This window comes from Lactuca serriola, chromosome 4, assembly GCF_051521515.1.
Source record: "Lactuca serriola cultivar US96UC23 chromosome 4, Lser_US96UC23_V15, whole genome shotgun sequence".
In the NCBI taxonomy this organism is placed as follows: domain Eukaryota; kingdom Viridiplantae; phylum Streptophyta; class Magnoliopsida; order Asterales; family Asteraceae; genus Lactuca; species Lactuca serriola.
Genome location: NC_136411.1, coordinates 40,869,569 through 40,890,127, shown reverse-complemented (window position 1 = coordinate 40,890,127; position 20,559 = coordinate 40,869,569). Strand labels below are relative to the sequence as shown.

Genomic DNA, 20,559 nt, shown 5'->3' with positions numbered 1-20,559 from the left:
CGTTCCAATTAAAAATTTCAGTCACCATTAATAAGTTTTCAAATTTCCAAACGCAGTCAACTTAATTTAATTAATATTAATTTTATTTTATTTTACGATGACATCATCAAAATGATCCAATGTTTGAAATTAATCAAAGAAACACAATGAATGATCCTGATTGTTGACGATGATGTCATCAAGTTTCTCTTTTAATATATATATATATATATATATATATATATATATATATATATATATATATATATATATATATAATAAACCCTTCTAGAAGGTACTCCATTTTTACTTTTCTTTATTTATTTTTTCATCTAATTCAAACACATAATCCAATCCAATTAACAAAGAACATATTAAACTGAATTTTCCTTCATCCAATATAAACATAGAATCCAATCCAAACACACACACACACACAAAGAGAGAGAGAGAGAGAGAGAGAGAGAGAGAGAGAATAGAAAATTCGTTTATCAAAAACCCACTAATAAGCCATTGATACATATACTGAACACATAAACTATAATCAGATGTAAGAAATTAATCAGTAAATAAAATAAAATAAAAATTGCTAACCTTATGAAGTTGATATTTGAACATGATGTTGTAAAATCCAGATTTCACAAAATTGTAATAACAACTGAATGAGATTATACTTATACATAATTTTGAACAACGATTTTGGAAAGGATATAGAGAAATTAATATTGTGATTCATATCTTACTATTTTGAATTTTTTGATTTCAAGTTCTATAATTTTGAAAGATATATACAAATTACTTAATTTTAAAAGGAAGGAATTTTAGGTTTTGACAATTATACTGACATTTATTTCACCTCAATATATTCCAACTAAAAATTCTAATCATCATTAATAAGTTTTCAATTTTTCAAACGTAGTCAACTTAATTTAATTAATATTAATTTTATTTTATTTTATGATAGAAATCATCAAAATGATTAAATTGTTGAAATTAATCAAAAAAATATACTCGGATGATACCATCAAAATGATTAAATGGTTCAATATATTCCAATATAAGATGATGCTATCAAATTTCTCTTTTAATCTCAAAAATATACTCGGATCTACTCATTTTTTGGCTCGTCATTTGCTTTAGGGGGTGTTTGGCTTGTCTTTTAGAAGGGCAAAAGTCTTTTTTGAAAAAGTTACAAAAAGTCAGGTTTTCCTAACTTTTCCAAAAAGTCACTTTTTCTTCTATCTAAAATCCAAAAGTAGCTTTTAAAATGTATTTACCAAATATCTTTTACCCTTTATCTTTTCCAAAAAGTCCTATCTTTTATCATTTATCTTTTCCAAAAAGGAACAAACACCCCCTTAATTTATTTATTCTTTTCTTTTGGAGCACCGTTTTGCTTCTCGTGTACGAGAAAAGGGCGGTGCGGATTTGAAAGCCAAAACTTTGAGCAACAGTCATTTCAAAACCCGGGAAAATAAAGGGTTGTTCGCCTCTGGAATTACGGGATTTAGGGTTTTCCGGAGTGGAATCTTCAAGCCGAACAACTGCTAAAGATCAGTTATCATCGTGAAGTAAGCGAGAATCATCAGGTGCGGCGATCAATTTCTCCTTTTCTGTTCATATGTACAGTAGTAACACAACTTGACAAATGTGTATATATTTATGATTTTACAAATAGAGTTTTCTGTTATCCATCAAACCTATCTGCTTTTGGTGATATACTGATGTTTACGTTCTATCATCGTAGTTGGTTTATGGTTCATGTGAAACTACTCTCGTTATTGCAACGTGTTACACATTCTTTGTGGGTTGATTTGCAGTCGAATTACGAGGGTTTGTGAGGGAATCTGTTGATTTCTTTTTGGGGATTGCTAAATTTCGGCACTGAAGCGTTTGTGTTGAATTGCAGGTTCGTTCACCATCTGGCACCATTTTGGAATTGATCTTGGTTAGGGAAAATAGATACTCGGGTGTCTGCAATGGCATCCATAGATGAGCCGGTAGTGAAGGCCAATACCAGGGTTCTTCCTTCATGGGGTTCTTCATCTGTGTCAAGTAATACAGGTAAATACATTCGCCTATAAATTGAAATCTCAAAGCCATACAAAACCTTTCTGTTATTATTCATGAATCATAACAAACATTTCTCTGAATTCCAGGTTCCCGTGGATCAACTAAAAAGCCCCCTTCTTCTAAAAAAGAATCTGCTTTGAATACTCAAAAGCCTCAGTCTAGTAAAGTTTATAAAAATTCAAGATGGTATACAGTCAGACACGACAATCACAATAAAGCTCTTCTAAATCATGGTAAATGTGCTCCCTATAATATCTATATCAGTTTAAATAATAATTCTTACTGAAAATCACTATTATATTAGGTTCAGATTCTGATGATCAGTTACCTCAGAAAGATGCCAAAAGAATGCTTCCATCATACCTTCAGAATCCATCTTCTTCTAGTTCCAGTCCAAGCCTTCAAAGACATGAAAGTTATCCTGTTCCAGCATCATCAAGTCAAACAAAGTTTGACTTTCACCCACAAGACAATTACATTTGGGCCCACAATGATTTAGCTATGAAAAACAACCATGGCAGTAGGCTATTACCACCATCAATGAAGCCACCTGTGTCTGTTCCTTCTACAGCACATTATGCAGGGCAATCTGGTCATTCTCGCCCTGGGATTGTTGAAGAAACAGTTGGTGATGAGAGGCTGATTTATCAAGTTGCACTACGGGTATTAGACTAACCTTAACCTGTCTGTTATTCTGTTATCTTCCCTTTTTTTATATTGTACCTTTTGAATGACATATCATGCACTAAAATGGTATATTTGTTTTCTTATCAGGATCTTTATCAACCAACTATTGAAGCAACTTTACCTTATGGTCTTTTATCTATCCCTCTTTTCAAGCATCAGGTTTTGGATACACCTTATTACTGTCTTCTAACTTTATGTGTATCTATTCTATACATTATACATATATGCAAAAGTTTAATTTTGGTTATTCCATGTGTTGTGATAATTTTCTTTCAGAAAATTGCATTGGCTTGGATGCTTGATAAGGAAAACAGTGTGGCTTGTTCTGGTGGAATTTTAGCTGATGATCAGGTTGCTAGCTTGTTATATAATCAAACTTTTATTTGATTTAATGCATATAACTTTTTGATATGCTTTTATATTTTATTTCACAGGGACTTGGCAAGACTATTTCTGTTATTGCACTTATACAAATGCAGAGATTTTCATCAAAACCAAAGTTAGAGGATCCTTGTGGTTCAGAAGCTGAAGATTTGGATGTAGATGATGACAATGATAAAGGCATCATGGATGAAGACTCTGATGAAAGGAAGTTAATAACTAAGGTTAAGAGTTCAAGGTCAGAAGAGGAATTTCACAATCGGAAGCCTCAAGGAGGTTCATTGGTGGTGTGTCCAGCAAGTGTGCTGCGACAATGGGCTCATGAATTGGATGAAAAAGTTGCAGATGAAGCTAAACTTGAAATTTTAATCTATCATGGCTTAAACAGAACCCATGATCCTGATGAACTAGCAAAATATGATGTGGTTTTAACAACATATTCCATTGTTGCAAGAGAGGTCCCAACCAAAGCTTTTGATGATGATGATGATGATGATGATGATGATGAATTTGGTAATAAGAAAAGGAAACAGTCTCATGTTAGTAAGAAAGGAAAGAAGAAAGGAAAGAAGGGTAAAAAAGGTAAAGGGGCTCTTGCAAAAGTGAATTGGTTTAGAGTCATATTAGATGAAGCTCAAACAATAAAAAATTTCAGCACACAGGTATCTAATTCCTGCTGTGGACTTAGGGCAAAAAAGAGATGGTGCTTATCTGGCACACCTATACAAAACTCAATCGATGAACTTTTCAGTTATTTTAGATTCCTGAAATGCGAACCATATTCAAATTACAAATCTTTTTGCAACCTTATAAAGACCCCAATGTCCAAAAACACAAATCAAGGTAACAAGAAGCTTCAAGCTGTGTTAAAGACAATAATGCTTCGAAGAACAAAAGACACTTTGATTAATGGAAAACCTATCATCAACTTACCTCCAAAAACAATAAAACTGACAGCTGTCGATTTCTCAAAAGAGGAACGCGCTTTTTACCTTAAACTAGAAGCCGAATCACGATCACAATACAAGGCATATCAAGCTGCTGGAACTGTGAGGCAAAATTACGCAAATATCCTTCTGATGCTTTTGCGCCTTAGGCAAGCATGTGATCACCCTTTACTTGTGAAAGGATTTAGTTCGGAATCAATCAGTCAAGATTCTACAAAAGTAGCAAAGAATCTTCCAAAAGACACACAAGTTAAGCTTTTGAAGCTTTTGGAGACTTTGAATATTTGTCTTTTGTGCAGTGATCCACCTGAGGATGCTGTTGTTACTATATGTGGACATGTTTTCTGCCACGTGTGTATATCTGAGTATTTAACAGGGGATGAATTTGACAACACGTGCCCTTCATTTAATTGCAAAACTCAGATTGGTGATGATGTTGTGTTTAGCAAAGCCACCTTAAGGAGCTGTGTACATGATGATGGTGATGATGATGATGATGATGATAGGATTGATGATGAGAGTTGTTTGGTTTTTGAGAATGATTATGCTTCTTCCAAAATCAAAGCGACTCTGGAGATCATTCAGACTCATTGCAGCAGATCAAATATAAAAGCGATTGTATTCTCTCAGTGGACAAGAATGTTGGATTTGGTGGAAGCATCGCTGAGTCAGCATTGTATAGAATACAGGAGGCTTGATGGATCAATGTCTCTAGTGTCAAGGGATATGGCAGTTAAAGAGTTCAACACTGATCCTGAGGTGATTGTGATGCTGATGTCATTGAAAGCTGGGAATGTTGGGCTAAACATGGTTGCAGCATCTCATGTGATTCTTTTGGATCTTTGGTGGAATCCGGCTACTGAAGATCAAGCTATTGATCGAGCTCATAGGATTGGACAAACTCGTCCTGTTACTGTTTCAAGATTGACTATTAAGGATACAGTTGAGGACAGGATTCTTGCACTCCAGGTATATTATAATTATATTTATATTTATATTATAGTAGGGTTATCACTGAATTTGGGAAAGAAACTTATCAAGTTGCCAACAAACGGATTTTGTTTTTTAAAAGAATATCCAACTCATGTTTTCTGTATGTTTCACAAGTTGAAGTGTTGAACAGGTCATCATTGTATCCAACTCACAGATTTTTTTATAACATTTAAAAAAGAAAATTTTTGTTAAAGATAAGTCATATGAAGGTGTAAAAAAAGTTTAAAAAAATGTAAAGCAAGTTTAAATGTTGGATTTTAAAAATTGTAAAAAGAGCTTATGAACTTTTAGTTAAAATGTATAAAATAGTTTATTACAAGTAGTAAATTTTTCTATAAAAAGTTGCAAAAATATTGTAATTTTTTTTTTCTTCAAAATCTGTAAAAAATTAAGAAAACAAATCGTGAAAAAGATTGTAAAAATTTCTTACAAAAGTTATAGAAAAATAAATTTGCAAATTAAACTAAATTTGGGATGAATTTGTAATTATTTTAAATGTTCAGACCAAATTGTTAATAAAATTTAAAATCTGGGCCAAAAGTGTAAAATTAGAAAGAAGGGTGACCTATTCAACGTGAGAACAATTGGTGTTGAGTGAAGCTTGCTTTAAACCGGAATGATAAATCATACAACAAAAGCACCTGAATGTGGTGGTGATATGATTTTGATATTTAATTATTTATGCAGGAAGAAAAGAGGAAAATGATTTCTTCAGCTTTTGGTGAAGATCAAAGTGGAAGCTCAGGGCCTCGACTAACTGCACAAGATCTTAAATATCTGTTTATGGGTTCTCATTAACTTTCTATTTTCTAATTATCTAATATCTACCACCTGTCTGTGGCTGTTTATTTTGGCCATAACATAATGGCATTTTGTTTAGAATGTAGCCATCCCTGTAATTGTAAATACTCCTGTATACTTGTTCTTTATGCATATCAAAAGTTTGTCTGTTTTCTTTCCTTTTTCTGGTTATTAATAATTGTCTGCATTCATTGCTTCAAATTTTATCTAAAGGCACCTGAAAAAATGTCTTTTGTAGTTTGAATTACAGCCTTGGAATTTATAAAGTAGTGCACCATAGTGCCACTAGAGCAACAAAAAAAAATGTAGGGAATTGGCCATTAGAAATGAGGTTCCTATAACATGCCATAAAGTTTTGCTGTAATATAAGAGCATCTACACCGGGTCTTGCAAACCCCTTTCCAAACCAAATTGAATGTCACATGGGATAAATCTTTTCAGACCATCCACATCAATGCAATACCAATCATCTTTCAATTGTGACATATCATCATTTGCAATACCACATCACCATTTGCAATAAACACTCACATCAATGAAATATCAAACACTCTTTCAAAGGTGGTCCCCACTGACACATCAACAATAACCTTATATATATATATATATATATATATATATATATATATATATATATATATATATATATATATATATCTTAAAAGTTATTTTTGTTTATCTATTTTGAAAAGTATCCCTACAATTTTTTTTAAGTTAATGATAAAAAAAGTACATGTTTAGATTTAACAAATTTAATGAATTTAATAATACAATATAATGTATAGTTATGTTACTAAACATAAAAAAATAGATCAAAATCTTGACAAAGTCATAAAAAGAAAAGCATAGACAATTACTTAATTATACAACCATTTGAAATTAAAAATAATTGCAAGGAGATAAGAGATAAGAGGGATATGTGGCAGTAAAATAATATAATAAATTAATTAAAGTATTGTGGGTTCCCTTGCAATGTCCTTTCAACAGTTGAAAGAAGTCTTTCTACATGGCTTTCAAATAATGAGTACGTGGCTTTGCAATTTGGTTTGAAAGAACCGGTGTGGATGCTCTCACAGTCTACAAGGCTTGCAAAGGCAAATTCTATGGTACACATGGATATTTAAAAGTTAATACAAATGATATCTTTGATTTTCTAAATATTTTATGAAGACTTATTTTGATTTTAAAATGAAATGCAGACCAATTAAAACATGATCACACTAGAAATATTGTACCTATATTGTCCTGATGAAATATAAAAAAAATTATATTAAAACTATATTTAAAAAAAGAAAAAGAATGAGTGATTATTTTTATGTAAATAACATTTTTCTGTTAGAACTTTTGTTAAGTTATTTATTTATTTATTCTAAATTGGTAAATTCATCTTATCAAAAAAATTTAGTACTATCTAAAATATATGGTTCTTGTTTTTTATTTTTCATTCAGGAACCTATATATATATATATATATATATATATATATATATATATATATATATATATATATATATATATATATATATATATATATATATATATATATATAATATTTGTTGAGGTGTAAGTGGGGACGTTTTTGAAACAGTATTGTTATTGTAGTGGTGTGAGATTTAATTGAAAAGCTGATATGACATAATTAAAAGATGAGTGGCGTTTAGTGATGTAGATAATATAACATGATAGAAAAAAATGTATCCTAAACTATTTATGGGTGTTTAAGAGCTGTAATTGGTGATTGTTGATTATATTCGTATTGATGGGTGGTTCATTCAAACCTAATGTACATCGACATAATGAGAATTGAATTTTGGAATTAAGAAGGAAGGGACAAAGCAAGTAAGCAACCATGTAGGGGGAGGATGGGAGTGGACCAAGTTTAAAGTACAAGAGGTAAGACTAAAAGAAAAGGAACACTTCTTTCTATATGACTGAAACTTACCCCAAACATGATAAAGAAAAACAATTTTTTTTTTGTGTGTGTGATTAATGAAATGTTACGTTTCATGGAAATTGGTAAAGCCTTGGGATATGAAGTGAAGGATGTGAAAAGCTTTTAAAAGATTAGAGTAAATTGCAAAATTTGTCCATGCAGTTTACCAAAGAGTACAGTTTTGCACCAATTTTTTTCATGTACGGATGATCCAAAATTGAGACTCGATGCAAAATTGTTCCCGCGACTTAACTGTCGTTATCTTTATCCAGCTAAGTTTGTCACATGCTACTCATGTGAAGGCATATTTGTCATTTATGTCCTTATAATTTACATTTTTCAGATTTTTTAATTGTTATAATACTTCAATTATTAAAAATTAAAAATTATAAATCCCCACCACCACTGTCCTCTCCCTGTCACCATAAACCATCGATATCACCGAAAACCATCGCCACTACCGCCATTCTCACCGGAAACCAACGCCGACGCCACCATTGTCGTTGGGAACCACCACCGGAAACCATGCGGGACGACCTTACCCAAACCACATTTACCGACGCCGTCACCTACCCAAACCACCTTCACCGACACCTTCCTTCATCTTTCGACGTTTAGGGTTTTTAACCACAATCACTACCGGTCAACGACGCCACTTCCACCCTAACATCGTCAGAACGTACGATGTATCAGGCTACATATCTGGACCGAGAAGGCTATAGCCGGAGAAGACGAATCGAGCTATAGATCTGGAATGTGCCACTAGGGTTTCCTCCTCCCACCACTCTTTCTATCTCAATGAGAGGAGATAAAAGGAAAGAATATTATTTAGTTTGAACTGAAGAAACATGCACATGCACCTGTGGTTGTGGACGTGATTTGAGTGAGTTTGTGATGGTTTATATATACAGGAAGAAAAGAGGAAATTGCATGCTTCAGTTTTTGATCGAAGTGGAATCTCAATGTCTCATTTAACTGCACAAGATCTCAGATATCTGTTTATGGGGACACTCCTTGACTAACTTTCTAAATCATCTGCCTCTTTTGGCTTTTGTTATAACAAAATGTTTGCTGGTTTTTGGCCATAACTGCAAAATGACATTTTGTATTTTGTGTGCAAAATGCAAATCCAATCAAACCAACCATGTAGCTGTAAATATAATCACGTATATATACTGGCTTTGTTGTTAGTCTTGATTTCCTTTTGCGTTTTAATAATTGTTTGTCTGCACTAAATCTTAGTAAAATGCACCTGGTGAGAACATCCTTTCCGGAAGGATGTCTTGTATCACTGTCTTATATTGGTTACTTCTTTGGAATTTTTGAAGGCAATACAACAAGTTCCTATATAAACAACAAAACAATTGTTCATGTTCTACCACATTATTATTACTGTTATTTTCAACCATAAGATTGTTAAGAGATGGTATTTTTTTTTTTGAATTTTTGACAATATCGATGCACAATTAAAATAAGGAAACATCATTCATGGATATGATGTCACCCTGCCAACTGGTTCCACGACCAATATTTAGCAAAAAAAAGTGATTTTCAGGCTTTAACCTGTAATCATACTTAGATGGGTTGATTCCTCCTTAGTTACCACTAGGGAAATGCATCTTAGGAGAAAAGAAAACCAACACTCAAGTTCAAAAAGAAGAACCCTACATACACTAGCTAATACTTAGCTAGATTCTCAGCATTCCGACCCTCCAATGAAACCCGAGGAAATATAACCTAGAATACACAAACAACAACAATTGTAAGGTTATATACGTCATCCGTTTGCACCATTTATATAACAATTTAGCGGCTTAAATGACAATTGAAATAGTTAAATAGTCATACGAAGGAAGAGAGTTATAGCTTACATCAAGATCCTTCTGCATGCATGGTTTTGTTCCTCTTCATCTTGTTTCTTGGAAGCTTCTTTCCAGTCATGGCAAGATAATCTTCTTCAATCTCTTCTCTAGTCAGCATGATCAATAATTTAGGTCTCTCGTTTTGTGGATCCTCACATATCATGTTCTTTGAAACTGAGTTTGAGTTTTCGCCTTCTATAGGGACCTTACAAGTGGAAGCCTTGGATCCATGGTCACCTACAGCCGAATTAGCTTCCTCTAATTTGGCTGGTTTAGACTTGATATCAACCTTAGTGGATTTGGAGCTGTTGTGGTTCATGAACCAGGGGTGCACCCCGTGGGAGTCGTTGGTTTCTCTCCTTGCTAGGCCACTTCAATTCATCTGGCATGTTAAAGTTATGTAGCTTCTTGTTGGAGCTTGAGGTAGGCATTTTGTTCTAAAAACATGAAAAGTAGAATCAAGATACAAACAATACAATGGAAAGTGTTATAAAATAAGGACAAGCCCATTGACGATTGCTAGTCATGATAGGATTGCAACTCAAAATCGACAAGTTGTGATAAATGTGGTGATGGCGGTGGCGGTATCAACAAGATGGTGGTTGTGGTGGTGGTAGCGATGATGAGGGAGTGGTGTTGATGGTGGTTTGGTGATTGTGGTAGTGCAGTGAGGGTGGTCAAGGCTGATCCATTGTTTTTTACTATCCGGGACGAGATAAAAAAATTATGCCCTTATATGTGTACCGTACAATAACAAAAACATATAATCAAACAAATGTAGTAATTTCTAATATAAAAAATGCAGTAATTTTTATAATCAAACAAATAATACAAACAAAATATACAAAAAATCACCTAAAACGATGTCTTCGCGCATTTTTTGAAGCGAAAACATCTCTTATTTTACAATAATCAATATTTTTAAAAAAAATCACTTTCAATACTTAAAATTGCTAATCCATTCAATCTTTCTTGAGTCATGATACTTCGGAGCTACGATTTCAAAAGCTTCAATTTTGAAAAACTTATTTCCGCGGAAGCAACCGTAACCGGCACCGTCAATAATATCATATATGTAACCAACACATTAGGGAACATATCCATTCTTCTTGCATACTCCATTATTTGAATAGATGTCCAAGGACTTCGACTTTTGTATGCTTCATCCGACAACATTTTCTACAAAAGTTTTAACTCAATGAATAAACCATCTCCATCAATATCATAATCTTCACCATTTTTCAAATTGGACTCAAGATTTAAACAACATTTCTTTAATTCATCATCAACTAAAGAAACTAATTTGGAACCATCAAACAAAAAACCAAATATCGATTCAAAAAATTGCATTTGTTCAAATCTACTTTTCAATTGAACAAGAGTCATATCAACAAAAATAAAAAAATAATCCCTTTTAAATGCTTCTTGAGAAGATTGGTGTTCTCTTTCGGTATTTGGAATTTCATCAAAATGTTGTTTTCTTTTTTTATTGCGTTTTTGAGGAAATTCGGGTTTAACTTTAACACTATTTGCTATTTCTTTTGCTTCACTAATAGCAAAGTCAAACCCATTTTCCCTATATCCTTCAAAATAATTAATTAACCCCTCTAAATTTTTTACAGCAACATCAAGAAGCATTTCTTTGGATTGTAACTTTTTGCTTACCAAATTAATTTTGTACAAAATATCATACCATATAACTAAACTTAAAATAAATTCAAAACTAGAAAATTCACCATTTACTAGTGAATCAGCATCTCTACACACTTGTCTATTATCACTTATTATAGATAGTTTTTTTAAAGCTTTTCTTATTTGATAAAATTGTGTTTTTATTGCTTTAACACATTCAATATGACTTTCTCAACGAGTAGCTGATAATGATTTAAGTGTTAGATCATCAACAAACTCAAGTAAAACACTCCATCTTTTGGTTGAATTAGAAAAAACATTATAAATCATTTGACATGTACCAAAAAAAGTTTTTGCCTTTTGGCAAGAATTTGCCATATCACATAAAATCAAATTTAAACTATGACATCCACAAGGCATATAAAAAGCTCTATTATTTATATCAAGCAATCGTTTTTGAACACCTTGGTGTTTACCTTTCATATTTGCCCCATTATCATACCCTTGACCACGAACATAATTAATATCCAAATCAAGAGATTTTAGGGCATCTTGTAAAACATTAAAAAGACCTAGACCGGATGTATCTTCTACAATTAAAAACTCTAAAAAAAACTCTTCAACTTTTAATGGAACACTTTCCAAATCTACACATCTTATAATCAAATTCGTTTGTTCTTGGTGACTAGTATCCGGAGTGCAATCAAGAATTACAGGAAAAATATTTTGCCTTTTTGATTTTTTTTATAATTGCACATTTTACTTCGGATGCTAACATTTCAATTAATTCATTTTGAATTTTATGACTAAGATAATGATTATGTGTTTCTTTGTCTTGAATCATTCGAAAATGTTCTTTCATTACCGGATCCCACTCCGCAATCGATTCAATTACACTTAAAAATTTGTCATTTGAGTTTTCATAAATTTTTTCATTTGTACCACGAAAAGCCAAATTATTTTTTGCTAAACATTTTACAACAAAAATAATTCTAACCATAACTTCTTTCCAATGTTCGATATCTTTTTTTTTATCATTTTTTGAATTTCTTTGTCAATTGTTTCGTTTTTATTTAACCTAATTCGCGTTTCATTCCATGTTCTTAAATTATCCATATGATCGGAACTATTTTCATGTTGTTTTAATGTTTCACTAAGATGTTTCCAATCTTTAATTCCTTCGGTTGCCAAACTACTTTTAGTTTGAATGGTTTTAAACAACTTACAACAAAAACAAAAAACTTTATCAAGTTCTTTTGAATACACTAACCATTTTTTATCAAAAGAATCACCATTTCTTAATTTCCGAATGAAAAAATCAAATGAAAAATGTCTACCAAGTGAATCTTTTGGAAAAATTGTGTTGGTATCAACTTCTCTTTTTGGCCATTTTTCTATTAGTAAATCTTTCATTTTTGAATCTAAATCATCCCATACTCTAGGATCAAAAATATTAAAATCACTTGGTTTATCTTTATCAAAAAAATCATTTTTTTCAAAATCATTGGAAATATCAACCGAATCATTGGAAGTACTAGGTGGAACATTAAAATCATTAACCGGATCATTAGAATTTTGATTTCTAACAAAATATTTATTCAAAGACCCTCTTAATTGATTAGCCTCTTCGTGTTCTTTTCTTTTTCGTTTTCTATTTTGAGCACCCGATGGTTGTTTTCGGGAAAACATATTTAAAAATCAGCAAATCTAGTTATAAAAGTTAAGCAAAAAAAAATCAATAATTCTAGTTATAAAAGCTAAACAAAGAAAGATACAACCTGGCCAAAGTTTTTGTCTTTATTTCCCACTTTGAAGATGCCGATAATCTGAAAATTAAAACATACAATCAGAAATACAAATCCATTTTCAACAACTATTGACTAATAACACTACAATGATTCACATGATCACATCACAGAAACAAAAACAAAACAAAACTTTAGAAAATTAATTCAGAAATTTGTATCATAAACAAACCATAGACTATAGTAATCAGAAACTATACCTAAAGTAAACCATAAATCCCATATACCAACAGCAGAATTTGATGCTTTTATTTGTTTCATAAACAAAATATTACTTTTTTTTTTATTATTATTGTAATCCAGCAGATCCAACAGGTAAGAAAAAAACTTCCTAACTCATAATCAATTGAAGATGCAACAGCCAAGAAGTTTGATGTTCAACCAGAAATAAAAAAAAATCATTTGAAGAAAAGTAGAGAACTTACCCTAATCAGTTGAAGAGTAGAAGATGAGAACTGAAAAGAGAATTTAGAAACTGTCGTTCACTTCGTTTTCTATTTGAAAACAATAGAAAATTCCAATTTCCAAGTCTGCAACTCAAACAACAAATCACAAATTCACAATATTCAATTAAACAAAGAAACAATGATTGAAGAAAACTCACAGTCAATTGAAGAAACTCACCCAAAATTCGAGTTTATGAGTTTTAGAGAAGAAAACTTGCAATCGGATTGTGTCTCCACTCTCCAGTCACGGGTTGTGTTTGATTTGTTTTTTTCCCGTCCCCTTTCGTTTGAAAGATCGATTGAACCGAAGTAGATTGATTGATTAAATCAGAATTTGAGAAGAAGATTGAATAAGAAATTGAGAGCGAGAGGAAGGAATGAGAATCGGCTGAATCGATGATGCCCACACTGCCACACAACAAATACATTGAATCCATTTGAACGTTGGTCGACCGACGACCGTCTCCTCGATCTCTCGACTGCTTCAATTGACGATTGCGCTACTCAAGGCGTTCAAGGTCAAGAATCGCTGAATCGATAATATTGCTGCCCCTAAGTAACGTTGATTATTATTGGATTGGGTAATTGGGTTTAATTTTTGGGCCAAAATTACATAGATATATTATGACTTGCTGCATAAAAAATATGCTCCCATTTTTTTGATGCCCTGGGCCTAAGCCCAACCGGCCCATATAATAGGGCCGGCCCTGGGGGTGGTGGGTGGATGTGTGTGTGTTTATGGGAGGTGAGGGCATTGAGGCTTGGGAGTAGGTAGTAAGTACATGTTTATATTTTAGAAAAAAAAATAGAGTTAGAAAAATATGAAAAAAATAATAATAATAATGGGTTTTCTAAGTTCTTTGCAATTTTGAAAACCAATTTTTTTTTATTTTCTATTGGAAATTTTAGAAATTTTTTTAAACTAAACGTGTTTTCAAATTTTTTTTTTTTTTGGGAAAACGGATCATTTTCCGTAAGTAAATGACATTACTAACTTATGTGAAATTTATCATTTTTTATTTATTATTTTTAAAAGTATAAGGTATGAGACATCTTGCATCTTGGTGTTGCTCATGTGGAGCATCCTTAACCCGGTTAAGAAGCATCAATACAGCCCTTTTTCTTGATGTATCTGGTTTGTGATGCTTCTTCTTGTGGCCATGACTAGATGAAATGTGATTTTCTATTGTCTGCACAAATTCTCTCTATCTCTCTTTCTTAATATGATATAACACCATCAACGCCATCTTCTTATTGCATGTTGTTATAACATTTCAAGTTGCTTATACACATATGCTCTAAATGCGATGGCACAAATCCCCCCATTGTCCTCTTTGCCATAACCGCGATGGGAACTGAAGAGTCATAGTCGCTACAATTTGCCATAAATAGTCGTCAGTCGTCGCTCATCAGGAGCGGCGACTAACCTTTCTCTTTCTCCTCATATCACAACTTGTCAAATGTATGTACATGATTTCACAAATAAAGTTTCCTGTTGTTATATATCAATTCAATTCCATTTGTAGAATCGACGACCATCTGATTTCTTCGTTACAAACCGACTTGTATCATTGTAGTTGGAGTTGCTTTTTTTGCTTGTAACGTTTCACTTTTGGAATTGTTAATCTTTTGGGGATTACAAAATTTGGGCACTGAAGCATTGCTATTTAGCTGCAGGTTGGTTTAGCATTTGATACCATTTTGGAATTGGTCGTGGAAAGGGAAGGTCGCCAGTTGCCCTTGAGAGGCTGAATTATCTACTGATCAGTTGTCTCTGCAATTTTAGTACAAAAAATTTCCGATCGAAGAACCCTGACTATGTTTCAGCTGCAGTTGCCCTTGAGAAGCGTACGTACTGACATTATGGGTATTTATTTATCTGAGCATCGTTACATCTTACAAGCCGCTTTGACATGGACGTAGTGAGATCTGTTTTCGGGTCTCTTTTTCTATATGGTAGACTAGGAGTCTTGCCTAATTAGATATGCCAAGAGACCTGCCACAACGAACAATATGTTTTCTTGATCTTCATGTGATTATTCTGTGTAATGAGAAAGGATTTAGTGATAAAACTTTTCTACATATCAACAAAGGAGTCGATTTTCAGTGAGCTAAAGTTAGAATCAAATTTTGATGATTTTCAGAATTTTAGACGACCAATGAAAGAAGCAACTTTACCTGAAGGTCTTTAATTTGTTTGTCTCTCTTTTCAGGCACCAGATTCTGGATACATCTAATTTCTAATTTGATGGTTCCACGCGAATGTTACGATAATTTCCTTCCAGAAAATTGCATTGGCCTGGATGCTTGAGAAGGAAAACAGCATACTTTGTTGTGGTGGAATTTTGGCTGATGATCAGGTTATTAGCTTGTAATAGTGTCAACATATGATTTTTCTTACATTAATCATGTATCTCTTTCACAGGGCCTTGGCAAGACTGTTTCTGTTATTGCACTTATACAGATGCAGAAATCGTTATTGATTCCAAAAATGGCGGATCCTTGTGTTTCAAAAGTTGAAATCTTGGATTTAGATGTTGAAGTTAAGTAATAAGGTGAGTAGCTCAAGTTGTGCACAAGAGTTTAACAATCGGAAGCCTCCAGCAGGCTCATTGATTGTGTGCTTCAGCATTGGGCTGGAGAATTGTATGAGAAAGTTGCAGATGAAGCTAAACTTGCTATCATGGAGGAAACAGGACTAAAGATCCTGATGAACTAGCAAAATATGATGTAGTTCTCACAACATATTCCATTGTGGCAAGAGAGGTCCCAGCAGTCAAACCTTGTCATGATGATGATGATGATGATGATCCAGAATTTGGTAATAAGAGAAATTAAGAAGCGTAGAAGTTATTGAGGGCACTCTTGCAAAAGTGAATTGGTTGAGGGTGATATTAGATGAAGCTTGTACAATAAAAAATTGGAATTCTGGGGTTGCAAAATCGTGTTGTGGACCTAGGGCAAAAAAGAGATGGTGCTTATCTGGCACACCTATACAAAACTCAATCGATGAACTTTTCAGCTATTTTAGATTCCTGAAATGCGAACCATATTCAAACTACAAATCTTTTTGCAATCAAATAAAGATACCAATAATATACAGCAGCTCAATAATAGGTTATAGTAAACTTGAAGCTGTGCTGAAGACAATAATGCTTCGCCGGACAAAAGGTGATTTTGTGTGTCTTCTAGCCTCTCTTGAAGCTTAGTGAATGTGTATTAGCCATCCTAACTGTTCTTAATTGGAACGATTTGTTTGCTGAACTTTGAAATCGTTTGAGTAGTGGTTCTTTCATCTTTGGTTGCCTTGATATGGTGTTTGGTAATAGATATATCTTTATCAATTACGACCTAGGGATGAGCATTTGGACCGAATACCCGAACCGGAGCGGACAAAATTAGGACCGAAAGTTTTTGAGTACGTATTTTAGGCTTATCTGGTATTTTTGTCCGGGTTACCCGAATAACTGCTAAATCGGTTTTAAAGGAACCGGACAGAATTAGGAAGGGAAAATGAAACAAATGACCTACGAGCTTTCTAGGGTTTACCCGTTGAGTCCCTAAAGTTTTTGTCGGACTCTATGGGTCCCTAAACTAGGATATGACCTGTTCTTTTAGTCCCTGTCAACCTGTAGTAGCCGGTTTAGTGACCTTTTACACCAAAAAAACTCACATTGTGTCCGTTTAAAGCCAAAAAAATAAGTTTAGGGATCAATTCGTACAAAAAAAACTCTCCTTTTCTTCTAAAGCCGATTCACACTCAATTCGTATTGATCCCCGAACTTATTTTTTTGACTTTATAAGGGCACAATGTGAGTTTTTTTGACTTTATAACTGACTTACCTCCAAAAACAATAGAATTGACAACGGTGGATTTCTCAACTCAGGAATGGGATTTCTATATCAAAATAGACGTTGAATTGCGCTCACAATTCAAGGTAAGATAATATATAGCAGAGAATCTTCATGGAAGTTACTTTCCTTTTCATTCTCAACCATTTTATGTGCTTTGTATAATTAAATTTCCCAAGCATCTAGTCATTTTCCATGACACGAACATGACATCTACAAATGTTTTTTGTTCATGGGAAAGATACAAGAAGAAAAGGTCAGAAGTGGAATGAATCTTGTTTACTTAGCATAAATACTTGTTAACTGCTCTCTTGCAGGCATATTATGCTGATAAAAGTGTGATACACAATTACGAAAATATCCTCTGGATGCTTCAGCGGCTTTGCCAAGCTTGTGACCATCCGTTGCTGGATAAGGGATTTAGTTCAGAATCAATCAATTCAGTTTCTACAAATATGGCAAAGAATCTTCCCAATTTGTTGAATCTCTTGGAAACATCAAATACATGTTTTTGTTGCGGAGTGAGTTCCCTTAACTCAATCTTAATTCCTCTTTTCTTAATGACAGCATATACATATGCCTTAGGCTTCTTTAGTTATCTTTTTTGCGTTTGTCTAGCAGTAGACAAGAATGTTGGACTTGGTTGAAGTTTCACTGAAGCAGCTTTGCATACAATACCAGAGAGTTGATCATTCAATGTCTGTAGTCTCCTGGGACAAGGCTGTATTAAAATATATACTCTTTTCATTTTATAATCTGTAACTTTTAATGGAATAAATGTTGCAGGTGGTTATTATGTTGATGTCATTGAAAGCTGAGATTGTTGATCTGAACATGGTTGCAGCATCTCATCGATCTTTTTCTTTTAGATGTTTGGTGGAATCCAGGTATTGAAGATGAAGTTTTTTACCTAGCTCAAAGGATGGGACACACTCGTCCTTTCACGGTGTTGAGAATAACTATCAAGGACACGGTTGAAGACAGGATTCTTGCACTCCAGGTATGAATATGATTGATTGATCTCCATATAATATGTGTTAAAAAAATTCTGCTTACATCAGTTTTCTTATTTGGTTTAACTCATGTGATGGTTGGTGATTTATTTATATATGCAATGCAGGAAGAAAAGAGGAAATTGCATGCTTCAACTTTTGGTGAAGATTGAAGTGGAATCTCAATGGCTCGTTTAAATGCATAAGATCTCAGATATCTGTTTTTGGGGGTGGGGGCACTCCTTAACTAACTTTCTCAATCATCTGCCAACAAAATGGTCACTGCTGCCTTTTTGTCGTTTAATAACTAACTGCCTGCACCAAATCTTATTAAAATGCATCTGGTATGTATTATTGTATAAAAATATAGTTGTTGAGTCTTTGGAATTTTTAAAAGCAATACAACAAGTTTATGCAAAACTAAAAAAAGTAAGCACCATTCACAGATGTCACCCTGGCAAAGGGTGATTTTCAGGCTTGAACCTGTAAATGTAATCATACATGTGGCGTATTGACTTATTCCCTCCTTTCCACTAGGACAAGCATTCATGTTGGGAGAAATATTAAACTAACACTCAAGTTCAAACAAGAAGAATACTACATACTACATGCACTAATACTTCTTAGCTAGATTCTCAGCATTCCGGCCCTCCAGTGAAACCCCAGGAAATATAACCTATACACGAATAACACCAATAACACAATTAGATTAGCAGCCAAAATCATAACAAGTTGTAGAATATACTCAAAATGTAAGGGCTTTAATCCAACTATTGCATGTAGCTAATTATAATCATTTTAAACAAATTTTGTGTGAGGCTACGTCACCCTTTTGCACTACACGATGGAAGAGAGTTTTAGCTTACATCAAGATCCTTCTGCATAGTTTTGTCCCTCTTCATTTTGTTTCTTGGAAGCTTTTTTCCAGTCATTGCAAGATAATCTTCTTCAATCTCTTCTCTAGTAAGCGTGATCAATAATTTTGGTTTCTCGTTTTCTGGATCATCACACATCTTGTTCTTAGAAACCGAGTTTTCACCTTCTGAAGGGACCTTAGAAGAGGAACCCTTGGATCCATGGTTACCAGCCGGATTAGGCTCCTTTAGTTTGGCTGGTTTAGACTTAATATCAACCTCAGTGGATGTGGAGCTGTTGCTGTGCTTCATGAACCGAGGTTGCTCGGAGATAGGTGGTGTTCTCATGGGTGCACCCCTTGGGAGCCGTTGGTTTCTCTCCTTACTAGGCCACTTCAATTCATCTGGCATGTTAAAGTAATGTAGCTTCTTGTTAAAGCTTGAGGTAGGCATTTTGTTCTAAAAACATGAAAAGTAGAATCAAGATACAAACAATACAATGGAAAGTGTTATAAAATAAAGACAACCCGATTGGCGATTTCAAGTCACAATGGGATTGCAAAAAAAATCAACAAGTTGTGATAAATGTGACAGGAATCATGCATATTCATATGCGCGATTGTTACTCACAAATGCCCGTGTCACATGTAGCGACCCCCTCTTGTGATTTCATTCGTATAACGGGCAAAAAACAGGTGTTACTCGTGGGAACCAGTAAAAAAGCATGCTCCATTCATAATTCCAACTCATAGTCATTAGATTTGAATTTGAAGTGGTGCAGGTCATATGCCATATAAAGCCAAGAGTCGAGAAAGTTGTTTGTTTGATAAGAACATGATACGACTTGGAACGTTTTTAATTCATAATTATGTGTAAATATTGCTAGATATCAATGTGATTCCTTTTATAAAAAAAAATTAGTTTTGAAGATATTTTGTGTATATATATGGAGTAAAATTAAATTATAATAGATATGATTAAATGGAAATGATTTAAATAAAATCACTTTTTTCGAGTGTTAGGTGCATGTTGTGCACCTATTTTGTACATTTATTATTGTCTTTCCATTGCATTTTACTTCCTAATTCTTGCATTTAATTTACTATATGGGCACTTACATGTTTTATTCAGAATGTCTGGTACTTCACTGTCTTTTGATTTATTTTGCATGCATTATGGAGCATGGAACATTGGAGTTATGGAGGCGAGCATGGAGCTTGGAGCATGAAAAGAAGATGTGTCGGTTGTGTAGCGGAAGAGAACTTAAAAACACAACCCGAGTCTTCATCATATCAAATGACTACATTTGAAGCTAAGTTTGTA

At 33.5% G+C, this 20,559-nt stretch overlaps 2 protein-coding genes and 1 pseudogene across 4 annotated transcripts; 2 read left to right on the top strand and 1 right to left on the bottom strand.

The window, feature by feature from the left end:
• Nucleotides 1–1,343: 1,343 nt before the first annotated feature.
• On the top strand, nucleotides 1,344–6,020 carry LOC145101373 (helicase-like transcription factor CHR28). Of its 3 annotated transcripts, XM_079038561.1 has the most exons (9): nucleotides 1,344–1,568; nucleotides 1,727–1,812; nucleotides 1,889–2,043; nucleotides 2,139–2,285; nucleotides 2,357–2,715; nucleotides 2,827–2,898; nucleotides 3,016–3,090; nucleotides 3,174–5,036; nucleotides 5,748–6,020. In XM_079038561.1, exons 3-9 carry the CDS (start codon nucleotides 1,959–1,961, stop codon nucleotides 5,856–5,858), a joined length of 2,712 nt encoding a protein of 903 aa, XP_078894687.1. In that variant the 5' UTR covers nucleotides 1,344–1,568; nucleotides 1,727–1,812; nucleotides 1,889–1,958; the 3' UTR covers nucleotides 5,859–6,020. The 3 variants fall into 3 exon arrangements, with proteins under 3 accessions (XP_078894687.1, XP_078894688.1, XP_078894686.1); XM_079038562.1 differs by lacking the exon at nucleotides 1,727–1,812 and having other exon boundaries at nucleotides 2,363–2,715; XM_079038560.1 differs by lacking the exon at nucleotides 1,727–1,812.
• A 4,814-nt stretch (nucleotides 6,021–10,834) lies between these two features.
• LOC145098271 (uncharacterized) lies at nucleotides 10,835–12,700 on the bottom strand. The gene is made up of 3 exons (XM_079035922.1): nucleotides 12,558–12,700; nucleotides 11,764–12,017; nucleotides 10,835–11,355 (listed from the first exon to the last, which is right to left on the bottom strand). The coding sequence occupies exons 1-3, from the start codon at nucleotides 12,698–12,700 to the stop codon at nucleotides 10,835–10,837; spliced, it is 918 nt and encodes a 305-aa protein (XP_078892048.1).
• Nucleotides 12,701–15,841: 3,141 nt separating this feature from the next.
• On the top strand, nucleotides 15,842–18,633 carry LOC145098270 (helicase-like transcription factor CHR28; annotated as a pseudogene).
• Nucleotides 18,634–20,559: the final 1,926 nt, after the last annotated feature.